At 39.6% G+C, this 17,939-nt stretch overlaps 1 protein-coding gene across 1 annotated transcript; it reads left to right on the top strand.

Annotated features, from left to right (window-relative positions):
* The first annotated feature begins 10,651 nt into the window (after nt 1-10,651).
* cav4a (caveolin 4a) lies at nt 10,652-17,398 on the top strand. Its single transcript, XM_085777195.1, has 3 exons — nt 10,652-10,985; nt 11,844-12,031; nt 17,093-17,398. The coding sequence occupies exons 1-3, from the start codon at nt 10,767-10,769 to the stop codon at nt 17,241-17,243; spliced, it is 558 nt and encodes a 185-aa protein (XP_085633321.1). The 5' UTR covers nt 10,652-10,766; the 3' UTR covers nt 17,244-17,398.
* Nucleotides 17,399-17,939: the final 541 nt, after the last annotated feature.

Consider the following 17,939-nt stretch of genomic DNA (forward strand, 5'->3'; position numbering starts at 1 on the left):
ACATTCTGACAGCAGAGCACAATTACTTATCTCTGTTCTAAAGGTAGGTGCAACATCATCCTGCGACCATGAGATCAACACCCACCCTTCAAAATAAAAGTCTGTCACATGTCCAGTCCAAGAACTCATTGAGTGGTAAAAAAAATGGTACCTGCATGTGCATCCCTTTTTTTGTCCAAATGTAACATTTTGTTTCTGTGAATTTCTCAGGCTTGACCCTGTATACATTTATGAAAACCATGTGACTAAAACTGAGCCCAGTTAACTCATGATTATATAAGGAGAAAATGCCATTTCATAACAGCTGAAGTGGTTGTCTGTAAGACCCTCTTAATGTGCGTATGCTGGCAGATTACAGACACAAAGAAATATTATTTCCATGCATTCATCTGTTAATATTACGTACTTACCAAAAATGTAATTGTCAAATTATGGTATATGCAGTTTGTTCAGATTATAATAAGTCAAATGTGTTTATTCTATACAGATTTATCATTTGGGACAGTTTGATGATGATATACTGTTGATGATGAGGGTACAGCTCTCCATCACAGATTAGACTGAAGGGATGGCATTAGTTGGACACGCTGAGTGGCAAGTGAAAAGAGCACACTGAGCTAAATTTATACAAAATCTGTAAACCCCATCTAGAGGAATAAATCAGTAAACAGATAAGCAGATGAGCTGGAGAATGTGTAAAAATAACCCCTGTTTTGCTGTCGAGTACTGACACTACTGGGATGTACTGACAATACTGGGATGTCAGGGGAAGGAATGAGAAGGATAAAATGCACACTACACACACACACACACACACACACACACTTACAAACTGCCATCCAAAAACATCAGGGACAGCAATTTATAGACCTCCATTATGTTAAAAGCAAGATATGACTCACTTTATGGTCTCTGGCCATGGACACCTTCAGGTGCCAGATGTAAAACAACTTTGATAATGGCACTGCTTTTATTATCAAAAAAACAACAGGATAAAACAGAGCCAAGAACAAACGGTGATGCACGGAAAGAGAGTAAATGAAAAAGCACTTGAGTCGACATGACATCATCACCACCACCGCAATAGAAATATAGAATAGATATATGAAAAGAGGATGTTTAACTGGGGTGTTTAAAAGAGAAGATTCATGTCAGGTTGCTTTTTTGATGGTGATCCTCTCAGGTTTAGCTTCATTCATTGTAAGTTAATGATTATTTTTTCACTGATTAGCCATTAGTCATCACAAGCTGTTTGCAATTGTTACCAAACATGTCAGGCTGGATCTTTGCATCTGGAGAATAGAGACAGCCAAAAAAAAAAAAAAAAAAAAAAGCAGAGGAGGACGAGTTTCTCACCTCTATCAAATCTGCAGAGAATAACAACATTTAAGGAATTAAAAATACAAAACATGGGCTGTACCTTGAAAATGCTCTCCAAAAATGATCTCAGCTTCAGACAGTTAACATATACATGTCATACTGTGTGTAATAAATATATGCAAAATAAGGTGATAACAAAGACACTTCAAAGAGCTGGCAGCCTGTTTCATCACCCCGCTTCCAGAGTGTGTCTGATGAGTGTTTGAGCCTGAGCGGTCTTCATAAGTTGCTAATTGAAGTGAAAGACCTCCCACCTCAGGGCGCTGCATGTTTTTATTAAATCAAGACAATCACACTCTCACCGTCCATCTCTTTTCGAAAGGATATTCATTACAGATCAAACACAGGCCCGCTCTCTATAGAAATTGAGGTTTCATGCCGTGAGCTCGGTCGAGGGTGGTTTTGTTGTTCGTCTGCACTTACTGTTATGGCAGCTCTGGTGAAAAGACCTCTAATGTTCTCATCCGTGCTGTACCTGGAGCTGTCTGTTTACATTCTACTTGATGAGCCTATCTGCTGCTGCACACAGTCATAATGAGAGAAACACTCCCAAGGAATCAAAGGGAGAAGGTGTGACTGATGGCTTGATGACTGACAGTGAAACGCATAATCTCCCTCCAACAGTGACAGTATGAGCTTCCTGAGAGCTGCATGCACACGCAAACCATGACAACTGTTCAACTACCCTCCGAGTTCACACACTACAAAGAGCCAAAGCCAGGATGAGACAGAGGTGTTTAAATCACAGGCTCCTGGCTCAGAAATGATCCAGAACAAAACCACAACCCTCTGTTTTCACACTCAGTCTTTTGTCCTGGATTAAAACAAACAAGATATCATTTGTTAATTTGTCAGTGAGAGAGCAGAGAGATTATGTTACCCCTGGACAGAACTAGGTTATGTTAACCAGGCTGGTTGCCAGCATTGCTGTAGGCTACTGACATGACCCTATCAACACAAAACCAAACACCAAACTGTGGCTGGATTTTTAATACGATACGATACGATGCGATGCGATGCGATGCGATGGGATGCGATGCGATACGATACGACACAACACGATATAATAAGATACGATAAGATATGATACGATCCAATAAGATACGATACGATACGATACAGTGCGGTACAATAATACGATATGATACAATACGATACGACACAATTAGATATGATACGGTGCGATACGATACGATACGATACGATACGATACACTTTATCGTTCCCTTGGGGAAATTTGTACTCTGACCCACAGTGCTCCATACATTTCTTTATATGCGTCCACAGCACATAATCGACATAACATAAAACATAAAAACGCCATCTAGAACACATTACAGAATTACAGAAGTGCCAATAACATATATTGCACATATAACTTATGATGATAGGAAAGAAAGCACCATGACAGTAGTGCACAACCCTGCAGCCTTAAAAAAAAAAATTCGGATAATAATTGAGGTAATAGACTGGATCATTTTGAACCATCTCTAATCACATGCAGTGACTCTTTTGTGCTACTACAGTGTTTTAGTTCTGTTGAATTGACAACAATCAATTGAAAATGGGATCATATTATTACATTATGTAAATATAAGGCTTCACCATGGAGAGAGGAAATCAGGGGAAAATTTGGGTCAAATTTTATAAATTTAGTCAGATAATTGTGTTTTGTAGGAACAACAACAGCAATATTTTTAACATCTCCACAGCCTGTAACAGGATAAAAGAATAACACTCATCTTATTATTCATGGCACACCTACGTATATTTGCATCATTGTTCATACCAGGGCCAAATATTTTTAGACTTCTTCTTTATAAATCCTTTGCAGAGAGGATTGTAAATACAGTATATCCCATCCTGTTAATATATTGAATGACATTATGGTGGTTACCAAAAGGAACACTGGAATCAGTCTGCCAGTAGATAAAGATAGATATACTGTATGATTCCCATTTTTTTCTGTTGTGGAGTTGGATGTGACCCATGAAGATTAGTAACTGTGTGGTTAACTATATGTGAAATGATCAGTCTGACCTATTGTACTGAAAACAGCTGGACTGACAGGTGCCGAGCAAGAACACTGTCTGACATCGCTCATACCCCACATAAGCTGTGGCTGCTGAGAACACAGCAGGGATGAAGCTGGGGATGGAGTTAAATTAAAACACTGGTAAAAACAGAAGCATATACAGTTTGTATTCTCACATTTTTAATTATTATATTGAAGTCACAAGATGCTTCTGTTTGTTTGACCCAAATATTTTCTGTCTCTGTTAGTCTAAAGTGGGTGGAGAAGGATATCATAAGCTTCTTCAATGCATATTAGAATCTATTTTTAGCATGAATGTACATAAAGTACAATTTAATAAAGCTGAGGGATTTGGAAAATGGGATTGCTATTTATTTTTTCAAATTTACCAAAAAAAAATATTTGCACATCCATCTGTTTTCTGTTGCATATGCATAGATGAGTGTCACTTCAATCTTTGAAAAAAGGAGCATCCCGCACACTTCTTCTTGCTTAGCAACACAGTTTATTAGATAACTGATGTTTTAGTCTGAAACATCAGTTATCTATTTATTACTATATAAAAGTGATTTTTGATTTTTATGTGAAAGCCAGAATAACGAAACAAAAGACAAGACACACAAATGCTTTGAAATACAAAATGTTAACAGATCATATTTTGATCCACATTAGTCTTGTCAGATAGTTGTGGAAATATTCTTCAAAGCCGAGCCTACGAGGCTGGAATCTGCTCAGAATTTCATAAAACTACAGAGGTGATTGCTGAAATCCCTGGAAAGTGTCCTTTAAAGGGATAGTTCACCCTAGAATGATATTTCGCTCATTATCTACTCACCCTCATGTTGACTAAGGGCTGGAAGAATTTTCAGAGTCCACCGTCCCTTCTCTGAGTTACAGGGGGTCTTGGCGTAGCAGTGCATTTCAATGCAACGGTTGCAAAGGGACACCAGAGCTCTTCGTAAAAAAACACACACAAAAAAACATCCAAATACCTCCATGATGCTCGTATGTAATGTCCGTCTTGTGCTGAAGCCCCAAATTGCGTAATTGTCCCGGAAAAAATTAAATAAGTCCACATTCCAGGCATGTTTGTAGCATTAGCTCCTAGTGTCTGTTGTCCGGCTCTTCCGCTGCCAGCGCGCATGCGCAAGGTTCGCACTGAGACCGACTCTTCCAAAGACGGTTTATAATTCTTCTTCTTCTTCTTCTTCTTCTTCTTCTTCTTCTTCTTCTTCTTCTTCTTCTTCTTCTTCTTGTCTCGTTTCACGGCGGTTCTGGTCCTTCGCCGGCAGCAGGGGCTGGCTCAATTTGCCGGGGTAAACAAGGAAGCGAGTCTCAGTCGGTCTCAGTATCAGTGCGAACCTTGCGCATGCACGCTGGCAGCGGAAGAGCCGGACAACAGACACTAGGAGCTAATGCTACAAACATGCTTGGAATGTGGACTTATTTAATTTTTTTCGGGACAATTACGCAATTTGGGGCTTCAGCACAAGACGGACATTACATACGAGCATCATGGAGGTATTTGGATGTTTTTTTGTGTGTGTTTTTTTACGAAGAGCTCTGGTGTCCCTTTGCAACCGTTGCATTGAAATGCACTGGTACGCCAAGACCCCCTGTAACTCAGAGAAGGGACGGTGGACTCTGAAAATTCTTCCAGCCCTTAGTCAACATGAGGGTGAGTAGATAATGAGCGAAATATCATTCTAGGGTGAACTATCCCTTTAACTGATCTTGTAACCCTTTAACCCCTGTGTGACATCACCAAGGTGCAATTAGCTGTGACATGTGTCTTTCTCTTCCTCGGTTCCACACACACTCACTCCTGCTGCTGCTGACCTCACCTGTGCAGCCACGGACACAAACAAAGCCCATCTGCCAGGGGAGTGCAGTCCATTAGCATACCCTGGTCTCCTGCACTGACACAGGAAGCTCTCTGTCATCAACACACTGTGTGTGCTCTCTCTCTCTCTCTCTGTCCTCATGCAGCAGAAATGTTCATTACCATGGAGACTGCAGGAAAGAATTTATATTTATCTTTCTCAGCTCTGTTTAAATTGTGTTCCCCATCACATAAACAAAGTAAAAGCTATATGTTCCATCAATTTATTTTACACAAAGTTAGAGCATTGCAGATGTGTTGTATTATTTGAAATTTGAAGTGCAGGTATGTGTTCATTTTCTTAATTTTCAATTTTTTTAATTTTATTTTATTTTATCAGACTACCGCATTGCCAGCTGCTGCACTGGCTTGTTTGGTGAGGAGGAGGATTCTGCTGAAGATCTGGTGAGTTGCTGAAAATACTTTGATAACAACTGAGATTGTGGATTTATAGCTGACCTATTAATAGCAGTGAGGACGTCTCGTCTGGTTAATGGGTCCAAAGGTCGTCAGAGGTGAGAGGTTTTTCCATAAATGCCTGGAATGAGACGCTTTACACAAAACCCCTCACAGTATCCAGGCCTGTAGAGGGGGATATTGTGACAGCATGCAGAATATCCTCCACAGGATAATAGACGGAGCAAACCAAGGCAGTGATTCATCCTCGTGCCTCACAAAATGAAGTTGTAGGGTTCATGCATGCATTAACGGGTACAGTATTTAAGGCATTGTGGGGTGGTTAGCTTGTTGAAGAAACAGTTTGTGAAAAGTTTCTGTCCACCACATTGGGGTCACCAATGCCAGTGTCTGTCTGTCAGTCTGTACAACGTGCTCTCAACAAAGGAACTGTATGAAATCATTATTATACCATTACTTAACAAAAATGTGTTTCTCAACAGATCATTTATTTAAAATGAAAAAAAAAGTGTTTGCACAGGTCATAAAGATACAAAAGAGGATTTAAAAAAAATTCCACAGTGGCCCTAATCTTCCATAGTTCACCAGTTGCACTTTATTTTACAGTATCAGATCAGATCTAAAAGTTCAACAGAAAGCTCAAAAGATGACTAATTCATTTGTCCTGTATTTAACATAGTTTCACTTTATTATTTGACATTTTATGCTCATTAGAAGAAAACAATTGTATTCTAAAGTCAATGCAGTTAGTTAGTTAGTTAGTTAGTTCATTTATTGACACAAATCATACATAACATTTATATAAATAAAAAAATAAACAACACAACTCACGAACACACACACACACAAAGGAAAAGAATAGAAAAAAAGTTTTCCAGCATTGTCAAACAAGCCTGTAACATAATTAAAAATCTTTTTATCAGTGTTCATGAAGAGTGAGCTCAGCTCTGTGGAGTTATGTCCGTATTTTGCACGAATGTCCTTTGTGTGAGGCACAAGAGCAACTGTTACTCATTTTGCATGCCCATATTACAGTGACACACACATATGTCATGTCGTACATGTGGGGGTGTACGGCTCCACCTGCCCATCTCTACACGCAGCCTATGGGAGGACAACCGGAACCGTGTGAAAGTCACTCTTAAGTGGTCCTCAATGTACTGTATGGAGCACTGTTGGAGTAGAGAGGGTGGATGGACATGTCTGGGTTCATGACTTGCTAGGTTTTGTATCTCGTTCCCTCATTAGAACATATTTTCACAATCATGTCTGCGCGATCTCTCTCAATGTGATCTTGTTCATCCATCAACTCCTTTAGGTATGAGTCCATAACCTTGTTTTCCTTTCATGTCATTTCAAAAACATACCATAAGGGGTCATCTTGACTACTATGACGCTGCATCATCTTAGTCAAGAATCTGGCTTGTTTTTGTCTGACTAAGGCTGCCAGGATGCTGGACATGTTTTTTTTTAAATGTTGCATCGAATTAGTTTTGCTGTGTAGGTTTGCTGTCATCCCGGTCATGGTTGTCATTTAACCTTCGTCTTGTGTTAGCTTTCTGCTACCATCTATGGTTAGGGTTGGTTTTGTTTTAAATCAGCTGTAAAATACACTAAAACTTTCTTCTCTTGGTTACATTGTTATGATTCCTTAGCCATGAAAACACTGGTTTCAAGATTTTTTGGTGTGGCCCCCTGGGCCTTTTTTGTCAGTATACTTGGCTTCAATGTAACCTTCCTCTTGTCAGCTTTCTGCTACCATCTATGGTGTTTTGGGCCAGTTTTGACCCGAGTCTTAAATCAGCTGTAAAACACACTAAAAACAATTATTTATCATCCCATTTGTTTCTCATCTCTTGGTTGAATTGTTAGGCTTTCTTATACATGAAAAGGTTGGTTTTGCACTTATGGTCACTTATGGTTCCAGTTTTAACTCTCATTATTGTTCTTGTCGTTATAACTGGGTCAAAATTGACCCTGACAACACAAATGTCCTAATTTTAACCAGAGCATTTAGAATTTTGTGAAAAAAAGTTCTTCTGTTTGGCCATTTTCTTCCGCCTTTTTACGGTCTTCTTCTAGTCCTTCATACTTTGTGCTATTTCAACAATTCATATATCAAAACGTGCAGCTTCTTTTGAACTTTATCGGCATTACTTTTCTCTTTTTAACTATTTATACTTTTTCAAATATTTAACTTTTTCTGATTTTTTTCAGCTTTATAATGTGTGTGTATTGCGTCTAACGAGCAGAGCCAGAGTGGTGTCAGAGTGGGGAGAGGCAAAAAAACATTCTAGAGTTTTTCTGGCTAAACTGTCAGCACGGCCACAAATTAAACTCTAGACAAATTATTTTCTCCAGTTTTGTAGCCACACTTGTCTTCTGGCTAAAATTCTGGTCAAAAATGCAAGAGACTTAGATAATAATTTAAAATATTTTTTAAATGCAGCCAGGGAGCTCTCTGCTCCCATTCAGCTCAATGCATTTTTTTCACATCAGCAGGAGAAGGAGCTCAACTTTGTAACTTGCTGTTAAGTGCTTTTTAATTCATTTTAATTCACCAAAAAATAGTCACAGGTCACAAAAAAGTCCTCTTCTTACTTGGTGTGGCTAATTTATATTAAATTCTTTTTGTTTTAAGCATCATTGAAAAATCTCACATTCATCAAAGTCTCAACCTCTCTTCTTGACAACTCCACTGTAGTGTAGGGGTTAGGGTAACTGCTTGCCAACCCTAAGGTCACTGGTTCGAATCCAAGGGAAGAATTCTTGTTATGTTATGTTGAATTCTGCTCTCCTCCCCCGCCTTCAATTGGTTACAGGTGTTTGTTATCTCCTTGATTACTCGTACCAGTTTGCAGCACATCATCACATTACAATGAATGACAACAGTCTTGAAAGCAGTGTGCTCTCTGTAGCCGAGTGGCAGAATAAAGGCTTAGTGATCATATGGTCACGGGTTCGATTCCTGCCTCAGTCATTTCACATTATTGCTTTACTTTTGATTCCAATTATTCAGCTGTCATTGGACAGTCTTTGATTCCTCATAGTATAAAGCTCATTGTAACTCAGGTTCTCTGTGGCCATATGGTTAGTGTGTTAGGTGTTGTGCTATTTCAACAATTCATATATCAAAACGTGCAGCTTTTTTTTAACTTTATCGGCGTTACTTTTCTCTTTTTAACTATTTATACTTTTTCAAATATTAAACTTTTTCTGCAAATTAAACTCTAGACAAATTATTTTCTCCAGTTTTGTAGCCACACTTGTCTTCTGGCTAAAATTCTGGTCAAAAATGCAAAGAGACTTAGATAATAATTTAAAATATTTTTTAAATGCAGCCAGGGAGCTCTCTGCACATCATCACATTACAATGGCAACATGCTTATGTCTGTGCTCTCTGTGGTGAAGTGGCAGAGTAAAGGTTTAGTGTTCATGAGGTTGTGGGTTCAATTACTGGTTCAAATCTTGCCTCATCAACAATTATAGTGAATTATTTTCCCAGTCGTCCTCTGTTGACTTCTGATAACTTGCTTCATGTTGAAACTGCTGCTCTCAGCCTGAAATTCACAGAAATTTTCATTCTAAGTCTTACTTGGTGTGGCTAATTTCTGCACTTTCCTTACCTTTTTTCTTTAAGCAGGAGCCAGTGATCCTCTTATTTAAAGGTTTTCTTTGCACTCCATACTGTCTCTGTCTGTAGCCTAGTGGTTAGCTTGCTGAGCTGGAGACCTGAAGGTTACTGGTTCAAATCTTGCCTCAATAACAATTATAGTGAATTATTTTCCCAGTCGTCCTCTGTTGACTTCTGATAACTTGCTTCATGTTGAAACTGCTGCTCTCAGCCTGAAATTCACAGAAATTTTCATTCTAAGTCATTCAAGCTTGACTCTCAAGCTTTCTTGATGTTGACAGTGTGCAGATCATTAACAGACAACAGTCTCTGCAACTGTGTGTGCACCGTGGCCTAGAGGCAGAGTGGAAGTCTAATGACCATGAGGTTGTGGGTTCGATTCCGACCTTGGTCAAACGTTTGTATGGTGATCACTGCTTGCACTATTTGCTAATTCTGCAACAGCGTTCAGTTGCTATCAGCAGTCACACCATTTCCATTCTTGGAAATGCTTTTTCTAGTTTTGTTTAAATTGAGGTTCCTGACAAAGTCAAAAAAGACTTTATGCTATAAACAAATGTATGTGGTACTTTTATGCATTTAAAACCTGAAAACATGCTTTAGTTGAAGGAGATTGAGCTTCTTATTCAGTTGTGTTTCATCTGTAATCTAAAATGCGTCCGTATTTCAAGACTGATTTTGTCATAACCAAATCTCTGGGCTCTTTAGGTTATAACAAAGTGAGTCTTCCCAATCCAACAGCGTCCTGATATTTTGAAAGAGGGTCCAAAAGGGAAAAGTCCGACATAAATAGGCTATGCAGCTGTGCATGAACATCTTTACATCTGATTCTTGGTTAAATAAATCATGAGGGTTGATCATACACATTTCATTCTATCAGTGAAGATAAATGATTCTAATTGAATCTCAGTGTCAATCAGAGACCAGAGGGAGGCAGTATTGTCTTACAACTCAACCTCTTTCCAGACACAAGCACAAGATATGCCTTGTTTACTGTAAGTCACCTGAGTCTCTGGGGTGAATGAAGGTCAAAAAAATACCAGTAAATATTCAGTAATTAAATATTCTGGTGGGACACACCCTATCTTTGCTCACATATGTGCAGAGCTGTCTCATGTTGTGTGTGTGTGTCAGTCTGATTGCATTCCCAGTGGGGTGTATCAGTGTATTCAGAGTCCTCTCCATGCTCACTGTATTTATATCCCCTACTATCCTTCCTGTCCTCCCACAGCGCAGGAAAATGATCTGGACTTGAAAGACCATCTGCGAATACCAGCGAGGGCACTGTAACGTTCCCAATATAACCCCCCGTGCACAGAGCCAGCTGAGGGGTCCGGGCAGCAGCCTCAGTCTGAGCTCTGACACACACTCTTGCTCTTGTTCGGCTTGTGTTTTCTTTGCATGTTTGGCTGGACACCATGATGAAAGGGGAAGATTCAGAGGAGGTAGAGATTGACCTGGGAGATTCCAGCGGCCCTGAAGAATCTGATAACGGGGAGGAACCTCGGACACTGTGGCGAGCCCCTCCCTCTCCGGAAGAAGAGGAGAACATTCATACCTCCACCCTGGTGGAAATCAGCGATACCAAGCCTCTGATTAATGTCAGAGACCCCAGAGGTATCAATGACTGCCTCAAGGTACTGAATTCTCCTGCAGGAACTCTAATCTTTGTTTTATCAGAGTTTTATGTCTTGATTAAAAAGAGCAGATATAGAAAATCACACACAGTCTTTGGCATATAGAAGAAAGGAGCTTATTGCACTGCCCTCCAGTGGATAGTGTATATTTGCTGAAAGTAAATCAGTCTAAACAGGAGCATGACGTAAACCAGTGGTTCTCAACTGGTGGGTCGGGACCCAAAAGTGGGTCGCGGACCAGTTCTGGATGGGTCGCGGACAGCTGGTCAAAAAAGTAAATAATATTTAATGCACATCTGATGTTGGACATGTCTTTTATTTTGAAAAATAACTTATTTTGAAAGGCACACGAGACACGTGAACACATGCAGTTGTAATGGTCCTCCTCAGTTTCTTATTATTTGCTCCGTTTGCTCTGAATGCAAAGATATCAGTTTCTTATTAATGTGGCCTGAATGCAGTGAATCTTGTTTTGTTTTGTGGGTCTTTATTTTGTGCAATTTGATATTTATTCACTTTTGTGAATATGCTCTGAATGCAGAGATGCATTAGAAGTCAAATATATCATTTTGTTGGTCTCCATTTTGTGCAGTTTGATATTTTTTTATTCGCTTCCGTACGTGCAGTTGTCATGGTCCTCCTCATTCATGTGCTCTGAAATGCACTTTGCTCAATAAAGAGCAAAATCAGTTTTTAAAGGCTTTAAAAAAAAATTCTTGGTTTGAATTCTATGAAAGTGGGTCGCAACTTAATGACCATGGGAAAATGTGGGTCCCAGAGTGAGACTAGTTGAGAACCCCTGACGTAAACCTTTTCACCTATGCAGCATCAGCACCGACTCTCTCCTTGTATCACCAGGTGGCGTTTGAGGATGTGATCGCTGAGCCAGTAGCGGTGCGCAGCGGGGACAGAGTGTGGATCTGGAGCCACGCCCTGTTCGAGGTGTCTCGGGTTTGGATCTACAGGATATTCACGGTGCTTCTGGCCATTCCCATGTCGGTCATATCCGGTCTCCTCTTTGCCATCCTCAGTTGCTTCCACATCTGGTAGGTTTAGGTCCCACTGCCTTGTTAACACTGTTACCTACTGTTTGTTTAATAATAAAAAGAGATTTATGAAATGAATAATCACCTGACTAAATAAGTAATCCACTTGAATAATTAAATATACGTAGATGTAATTTAGTGATATACAATCTCATTTCAATATTATCAGTTTATCATTAGCCTATGTATTTCTTTTTCTAAATGCTACAGATCTGTCATTCAGCATTAGTCAGCTGCATTATGGGAAATCCTAAGGAGAAAAAGTCAGGATATATCAGGCCTCAGCTGGACGGATTCTTATTATTATTCTTTCAGACTGTCGCTGATGAGATCTCCACATTCATAGAAGTGCAGTGCAGGGATTTGTGAAAACATCCCAAAAGATGTTTGATTTAAGAAGAACGTTTCTGATAAATTAACAGTCATTAACATCATTATTATTATATTATTATTATTATTATTATTAGGGCCCGAGCGGCGACTGCAAGTCGCCCAGCGAAAGCCCTATTGTTATTGCTCTGTTTATTATTATTCTTTCTTTCATTCTTTTTCTCTCAAAAGGATCGCATTTTTGGGGGCTTCAACATGCCCCAAAACGCGTGAATTTTGGCATGCACATCAGGACTCGCGAAAAATTTGATATTTTAAAGTCTTTGGGAATGGGCGTGGTCAAATGGCTGAATAGCGCCCCCTAGAAAATTTCAAAACATCAGCCCCTCCTTTGCGTTTCACCTACATACATGAAATTTGGTGGGCCTATAGAACATGGCAAGACGCACAAAAAAGCCTCTTAATGTCATGGTGAAATCACAACAGGAAGTCGGCCATTTTGATTTGAACTTTTGACCTGTTTGATCTAACTCCTCCTACAGATTTTGCCCGATTGACTTCAAATTGGCTAGAGACCATCGGGATGCCACTCTGATCAAAAGTTGTGCTCCGCAGGTCTCTAGGTCAAAGGGCGTGGCTTCTGGGGCCTTGAGGATTTTGGCGACTTTTCGTTTGCTCGCCATTTCACCTTCGAACAGCTCTAACGCCCACATACTTTATCTGATCAACTTCAAACTTGCTGGACATGATGATGGCTCCGCCCTGAACGTCCAGATATATTAATTTCCTACGTCACTCATAGCGCCCCCCGGTGGTAACAGGAAGTGGCCAGGTTTTCCTTTAACGTGTACTGATGGCACATAGTTGACCCCATCAACTTCATTCCACTTCTAAAACATGCAGACTAAGGTGGTGAAGCTACATCATGAACTCTGTGAAGCTACAAGTAATGGCGACCGTGTGGCGACGCGGCGACCATTCCTCGCCATGAAAATACGTTTGGCTTTTTGATGACTTTAATGAACTCGTATCATCATGAAAATTGGTACACAGGTCCAGGGGTCACGACCTCAATGTCTCCATATGCTCATAGGCGATCTCACTCGTGTTGCCCCCTAGTGGAAACAGGAAGTGCCATATTTTACATCAACATTGTCCAATTTCCACGAAACTTCACATGTGTGATGAGGGACTGACCCTGAACACACCTGCACGCATCCCATTACTGCCCCCTGCTGAATGAACCATTAACTGCTTATAACTCCCTCATGCTTTGTCCGATTCACTCCAAACTTCACATGAGTGATGAGGGGCCGCCCCTGAATGCACCCACCTACAACTGCTTAGCGCCACCTGGTGGATGAACAAAACATTGCAGCCCCGACATGCCACAGGCCCCGCGGTCGCATGGGTGAGCGAGGGCCCGTCATCGCCGCTTGCGGCTTTAATTAGTGTGACTGCTGAAGCAGTCACACTATTGTTCTTCTGTTTGGCCATTTTCTTCCGCCTTTTTACGGTCTTCTTCTAGTCCTTCATACTTTGTGCTATTTCAACAATTCATATATCAAAACGTGCAGCTTTTTTTGAACTTTATCGGCATTACTTTTCTCTTTTTAACTATTTATACTTTTTCAAATATTTAACTTTTTCTGATTTTTTTCAGCTTTATAATGTGTGTGTGTTGCGTCTAACGAGCAGAGCCAGAGTGGTGTCAGAGTGGATAGAGGCAAAAAAACATTCTAGAGTTTTTCTGGCTAAACTGTCAGCACGGCCACAAATTAAACTCTAGACAAATTATTTTCTCCAGTTTTGTAGCCACACTTGTCTTCTGGCTAAAATTCTGGTCAAAAATGCAAAGAGACTTAGATAATAATTTAAAATATTTTTTAAATGCAGCCAGGGAGCTCTCTGCTCCCATTCAGCTCAATGCATTTTTTTCACATCAGCAGGAGAAGGAGCTCAACTTTGTAACTTGCTGTTAAGTGCTTTTTAATTCATTTTAATTCACCAAAAAATAGTCACAGGTCACAAAAAAGTCCTCTTCTTGCTTGGTGTGGCTAATTTCTGCACTTTCCTTACTTTTTTTTTAAGCATCATTGAAAAATCTCACATTCATCAAAGTCTCAACCTCTCTTCTTCACAACTCCACTGTAGTATAGGGGTTAGGGTGGATGCTTGCCAACCCTAAGGTCACTGGTTCGAATCCAAGGGAAGAACTCTTGTTATGTTATGTTGAATTCTGCTCTCCTCCCCCGCCTTCAATTGGTTACAGGTGTTTGTTATCTCCTTGATTACTCGTACCAGTTTGCAGCACATCATCACATTACAATGAATGACAACAGTCTTGAAAGCAGTGTGCTCTCTGTAGCCGAGTGGCAGAGTAAAGGTTTAGTGATCATATGGTCATGGGTTCGATTCCTGCCTCAGTCTTTTCACTTCATTGCTTGACTTTTGATTCCAATTATTCAGCTGTCATTGGACAGTCTTTGATTCCTCATAGTATAAAGCTCATTGTAACTCAGGTTCTCTGTGGCCATATGGTTAGTGTGTTAGGTGTTGTGCTATTTCAACAATTCAAATATCAAAACGTGCAGCTTTTTTTGAACTTTATCGGCATTACTTTTCTCTTTTTAACTATTTATACTTTTTAAAATATTTAACTTTTTCTGCAAATTAAACTCTAGACAAATTATTTTCTCCAGTTTTGTAGCCACACTTGTCTTCTGGCTAAAATTCTGGTCAAAAATGCAAAGAGACTTAGATAATAATTTAAAATATTTTTTAAATGCAGCCAGGGAGCTCTCTGCTCTCATTCAGCCCAATGCTGAGAGTTCTCCACAACATGCCTATGTCTGTGCTCTCTGTGGCAAAGTGGCAGAGTAAAGGTTTATTGATCATGAGGTCATGGGTTCGATTCCTTACTTTTTTTTTTAAGCAGAAGCCAGTGATCCTCTTATCAAAGGTTTTCTTTACCCCTCACATACTGTCTCTGTCTGTAGCCTAGTGGTTAGCTTGCTGGTCTGGAGACCTGAAGGTTGCCGGTTCAAATCTTGCCTCAACAACAATTACAGTGAATTATTTTCCCAGTTGTCCTCTGTTGACTTCTGATAACTTGCTTCATGTTGAAACTGCTGCTCTCAGCCTGAAATTCACAGAAATTTTCATTCTAAGTCATTCAAGCTTGACTCTCAAGCTTTCTTGATGTTGACAGTGTGCAGATCATTAACAGACAACAGTCTCTGCAACTGTGTGTGCACTGTGGCCTAGAGGCAGAGTGGAAGTCTAATGACCATGAGGTTGTGGGTTCGATTCTGACCTTGGTCAAACATTTGTATGGTGATCACTGCTTGCACTTTTTGCTAATTCTGCAACAGCATTCAGTTGCTATCAGCAGTCACACCATTTCCATTCTTGGAAATGCTTTTTCTAGTTTTAATTCAGATTCTTTTGTATTCAAAAGTATGTTGAAATGACAGTTTGTTAAATAAAGAGAAACTGTGGGTGCTAAAAAACAGAGGCACATGCTCTCATTCTACCCACAGTTAAGAAATAACAAAGTTCCTATAAAACTTCCTCTGTTGGCATGAAAAGACAGATTGCTAAACACTTAAAGGGATACTTCACCCAAAATGTTAATTCACCAATTTTCTACTCACCGTAGTAGTAGCTCAAATCAATTTTTTCTGAACAACTTTTTCATGTGGCGGCTTCAAGACACTTGGGTCAGTATGGACAAGCAGTATGGAGGTATTTTCAAAAGTGAGTTCTATTCACTGCTGCATGATGGTGAGTAGAAAATTGGTGAATTATTGATTTTTGGTATCCCTTTAAGAAAGAACGGTAACACTTTACTTGACGCCTATCTCTATAACACATTATAACCATACTTATAATGAGGTATAATGCAGTTACAGCACTGTATAACTATAGTTATAAACACTCATAAATGATCATAATGCTTTATAACAATAATCATAACACACTATAAAGCATCATGACTTATAAGGTCAGGTATTATAATACGTTATAATTGTTAGTAACTGGCTGACAATGCCCACATTGATAATGCATTAAAAATATAGTTAGAATGTGTTATAATTGGTTTATAAACGTGTATAACTATCATTATAAACACTCATAAATCACATAAGACTTTATAACAATAAACATAACACATTATAGAGGATTATAACTCTATTACTAAGACCTTATAAGCCATTATAAAATGCTCTATGATGTCTTATGCTTATTATTATAAAGCCTTATGGTAATTAATGAGTGTTTATAACTGATAGTTACACACGTTTATAAGCCACACATTATAACTATATTAATAATGCATTATCGATGTGGTCATTGTCAGTGAGTTGCTAACAATTATAACGTATTATAATACGTATACTTATAAGACTTATAAGTCATGATAAAATGCTTTATAGTGTGTTATGATTATTGTTATAAAGCATTATGATCATTTATGAGTGTTTATAACTATAGTTATACAGTGCTATAACTGCATTATGACTCATTATAAGTATGGTGTTATAGAGATAGGCGTCAAGTAAAGTGTTACCGAAATAACAAAGTTCCTATAAAACTTCTTCTTCTATCTATCTTTAACCCTTAGGTTGGCAAGAAAAGACAGACTGCTAAACACTTAAACTGATACTGCGTGCATCACTCACTGAGCTAACGCCTCTTCTTGTGTGTTTTTGTTTCTCTCTTTGACAGGATGGTTTCTCCCTGTGTCCACTGTGTCCGCATGGGCGTCCGCTGGCCGCTGAGCCTGTGGAGTGTTGTGCTGGACATCATTGTGCGTCCCTTATTCACAAGTGCTGGGAGATGCTGTGGAGGCTTCAGCATTCACCTGGCCAAAGAATGAGGCTCACACATGCATTGTACATCCAGACTGAGATTGTTTATTAAGTGCTGAAATGCACTGGTGGATTGAGCCCAAGTGGGCATTGGTGTTTAATTCTTAAATACTTCATACAAAGTTTACCACTGTTAATATATACGCCGACCAGGCCTAGCATTGTGACCACATGTCTAATATTGTGTTGGTCCTAACAAGCTGCACTGTGTGTTGTATCAGCAGTCTGAGCAACAGTAGCTGGTCTGTTGGGTGGGAGCACACGGGCCAGCCTTCTCTCCCCACGTGTATCAATGAGCCTGTGGCCGCTTCACCACTCTTCCTTCCTTGGACCAGATAGATCCAGACCACTGCAGACCGGGAACAGCCCACAAGAGAGAGACCCAGTCGTCCTTGGAGAACTGGATCAGATCCTTAACCTGAACATTTTTCCTGCTTCAAACACATCAACACTGAGGAGAACATGTTCACCTGCTGCCTGATATATCCCACCTACTAGGTGTCATGATGAAGTGTTATTCACTTCACCTCTCAGTGGTCACAATGTTATGCCTGATCGGTGTAGTTTCGACAGTATCAACTGGGTTTGTTTTTAATACTCAAGGCATGTGACAGAGAATCATTTGGATTTGACACAGCAATTCAACAAGCTGCCTATTTTTCAAAAAATTCAACCTCAGAGTGGGAAGTGAGACTGAAAAGAGG

The sequence above is a fragment of the Trachurus japonicus genome, chromosome 5 (genome assembly GCF_045865225.1).
Source record: "Trachurus japonicus isolate A0001 chromosome 5, Traja_1.0".
NCBI lineage: Eukaryota > Metazoa > Chordata > Actinopteri > Carangiformes > Carangidae > Trachurus > Trachurus japonicus.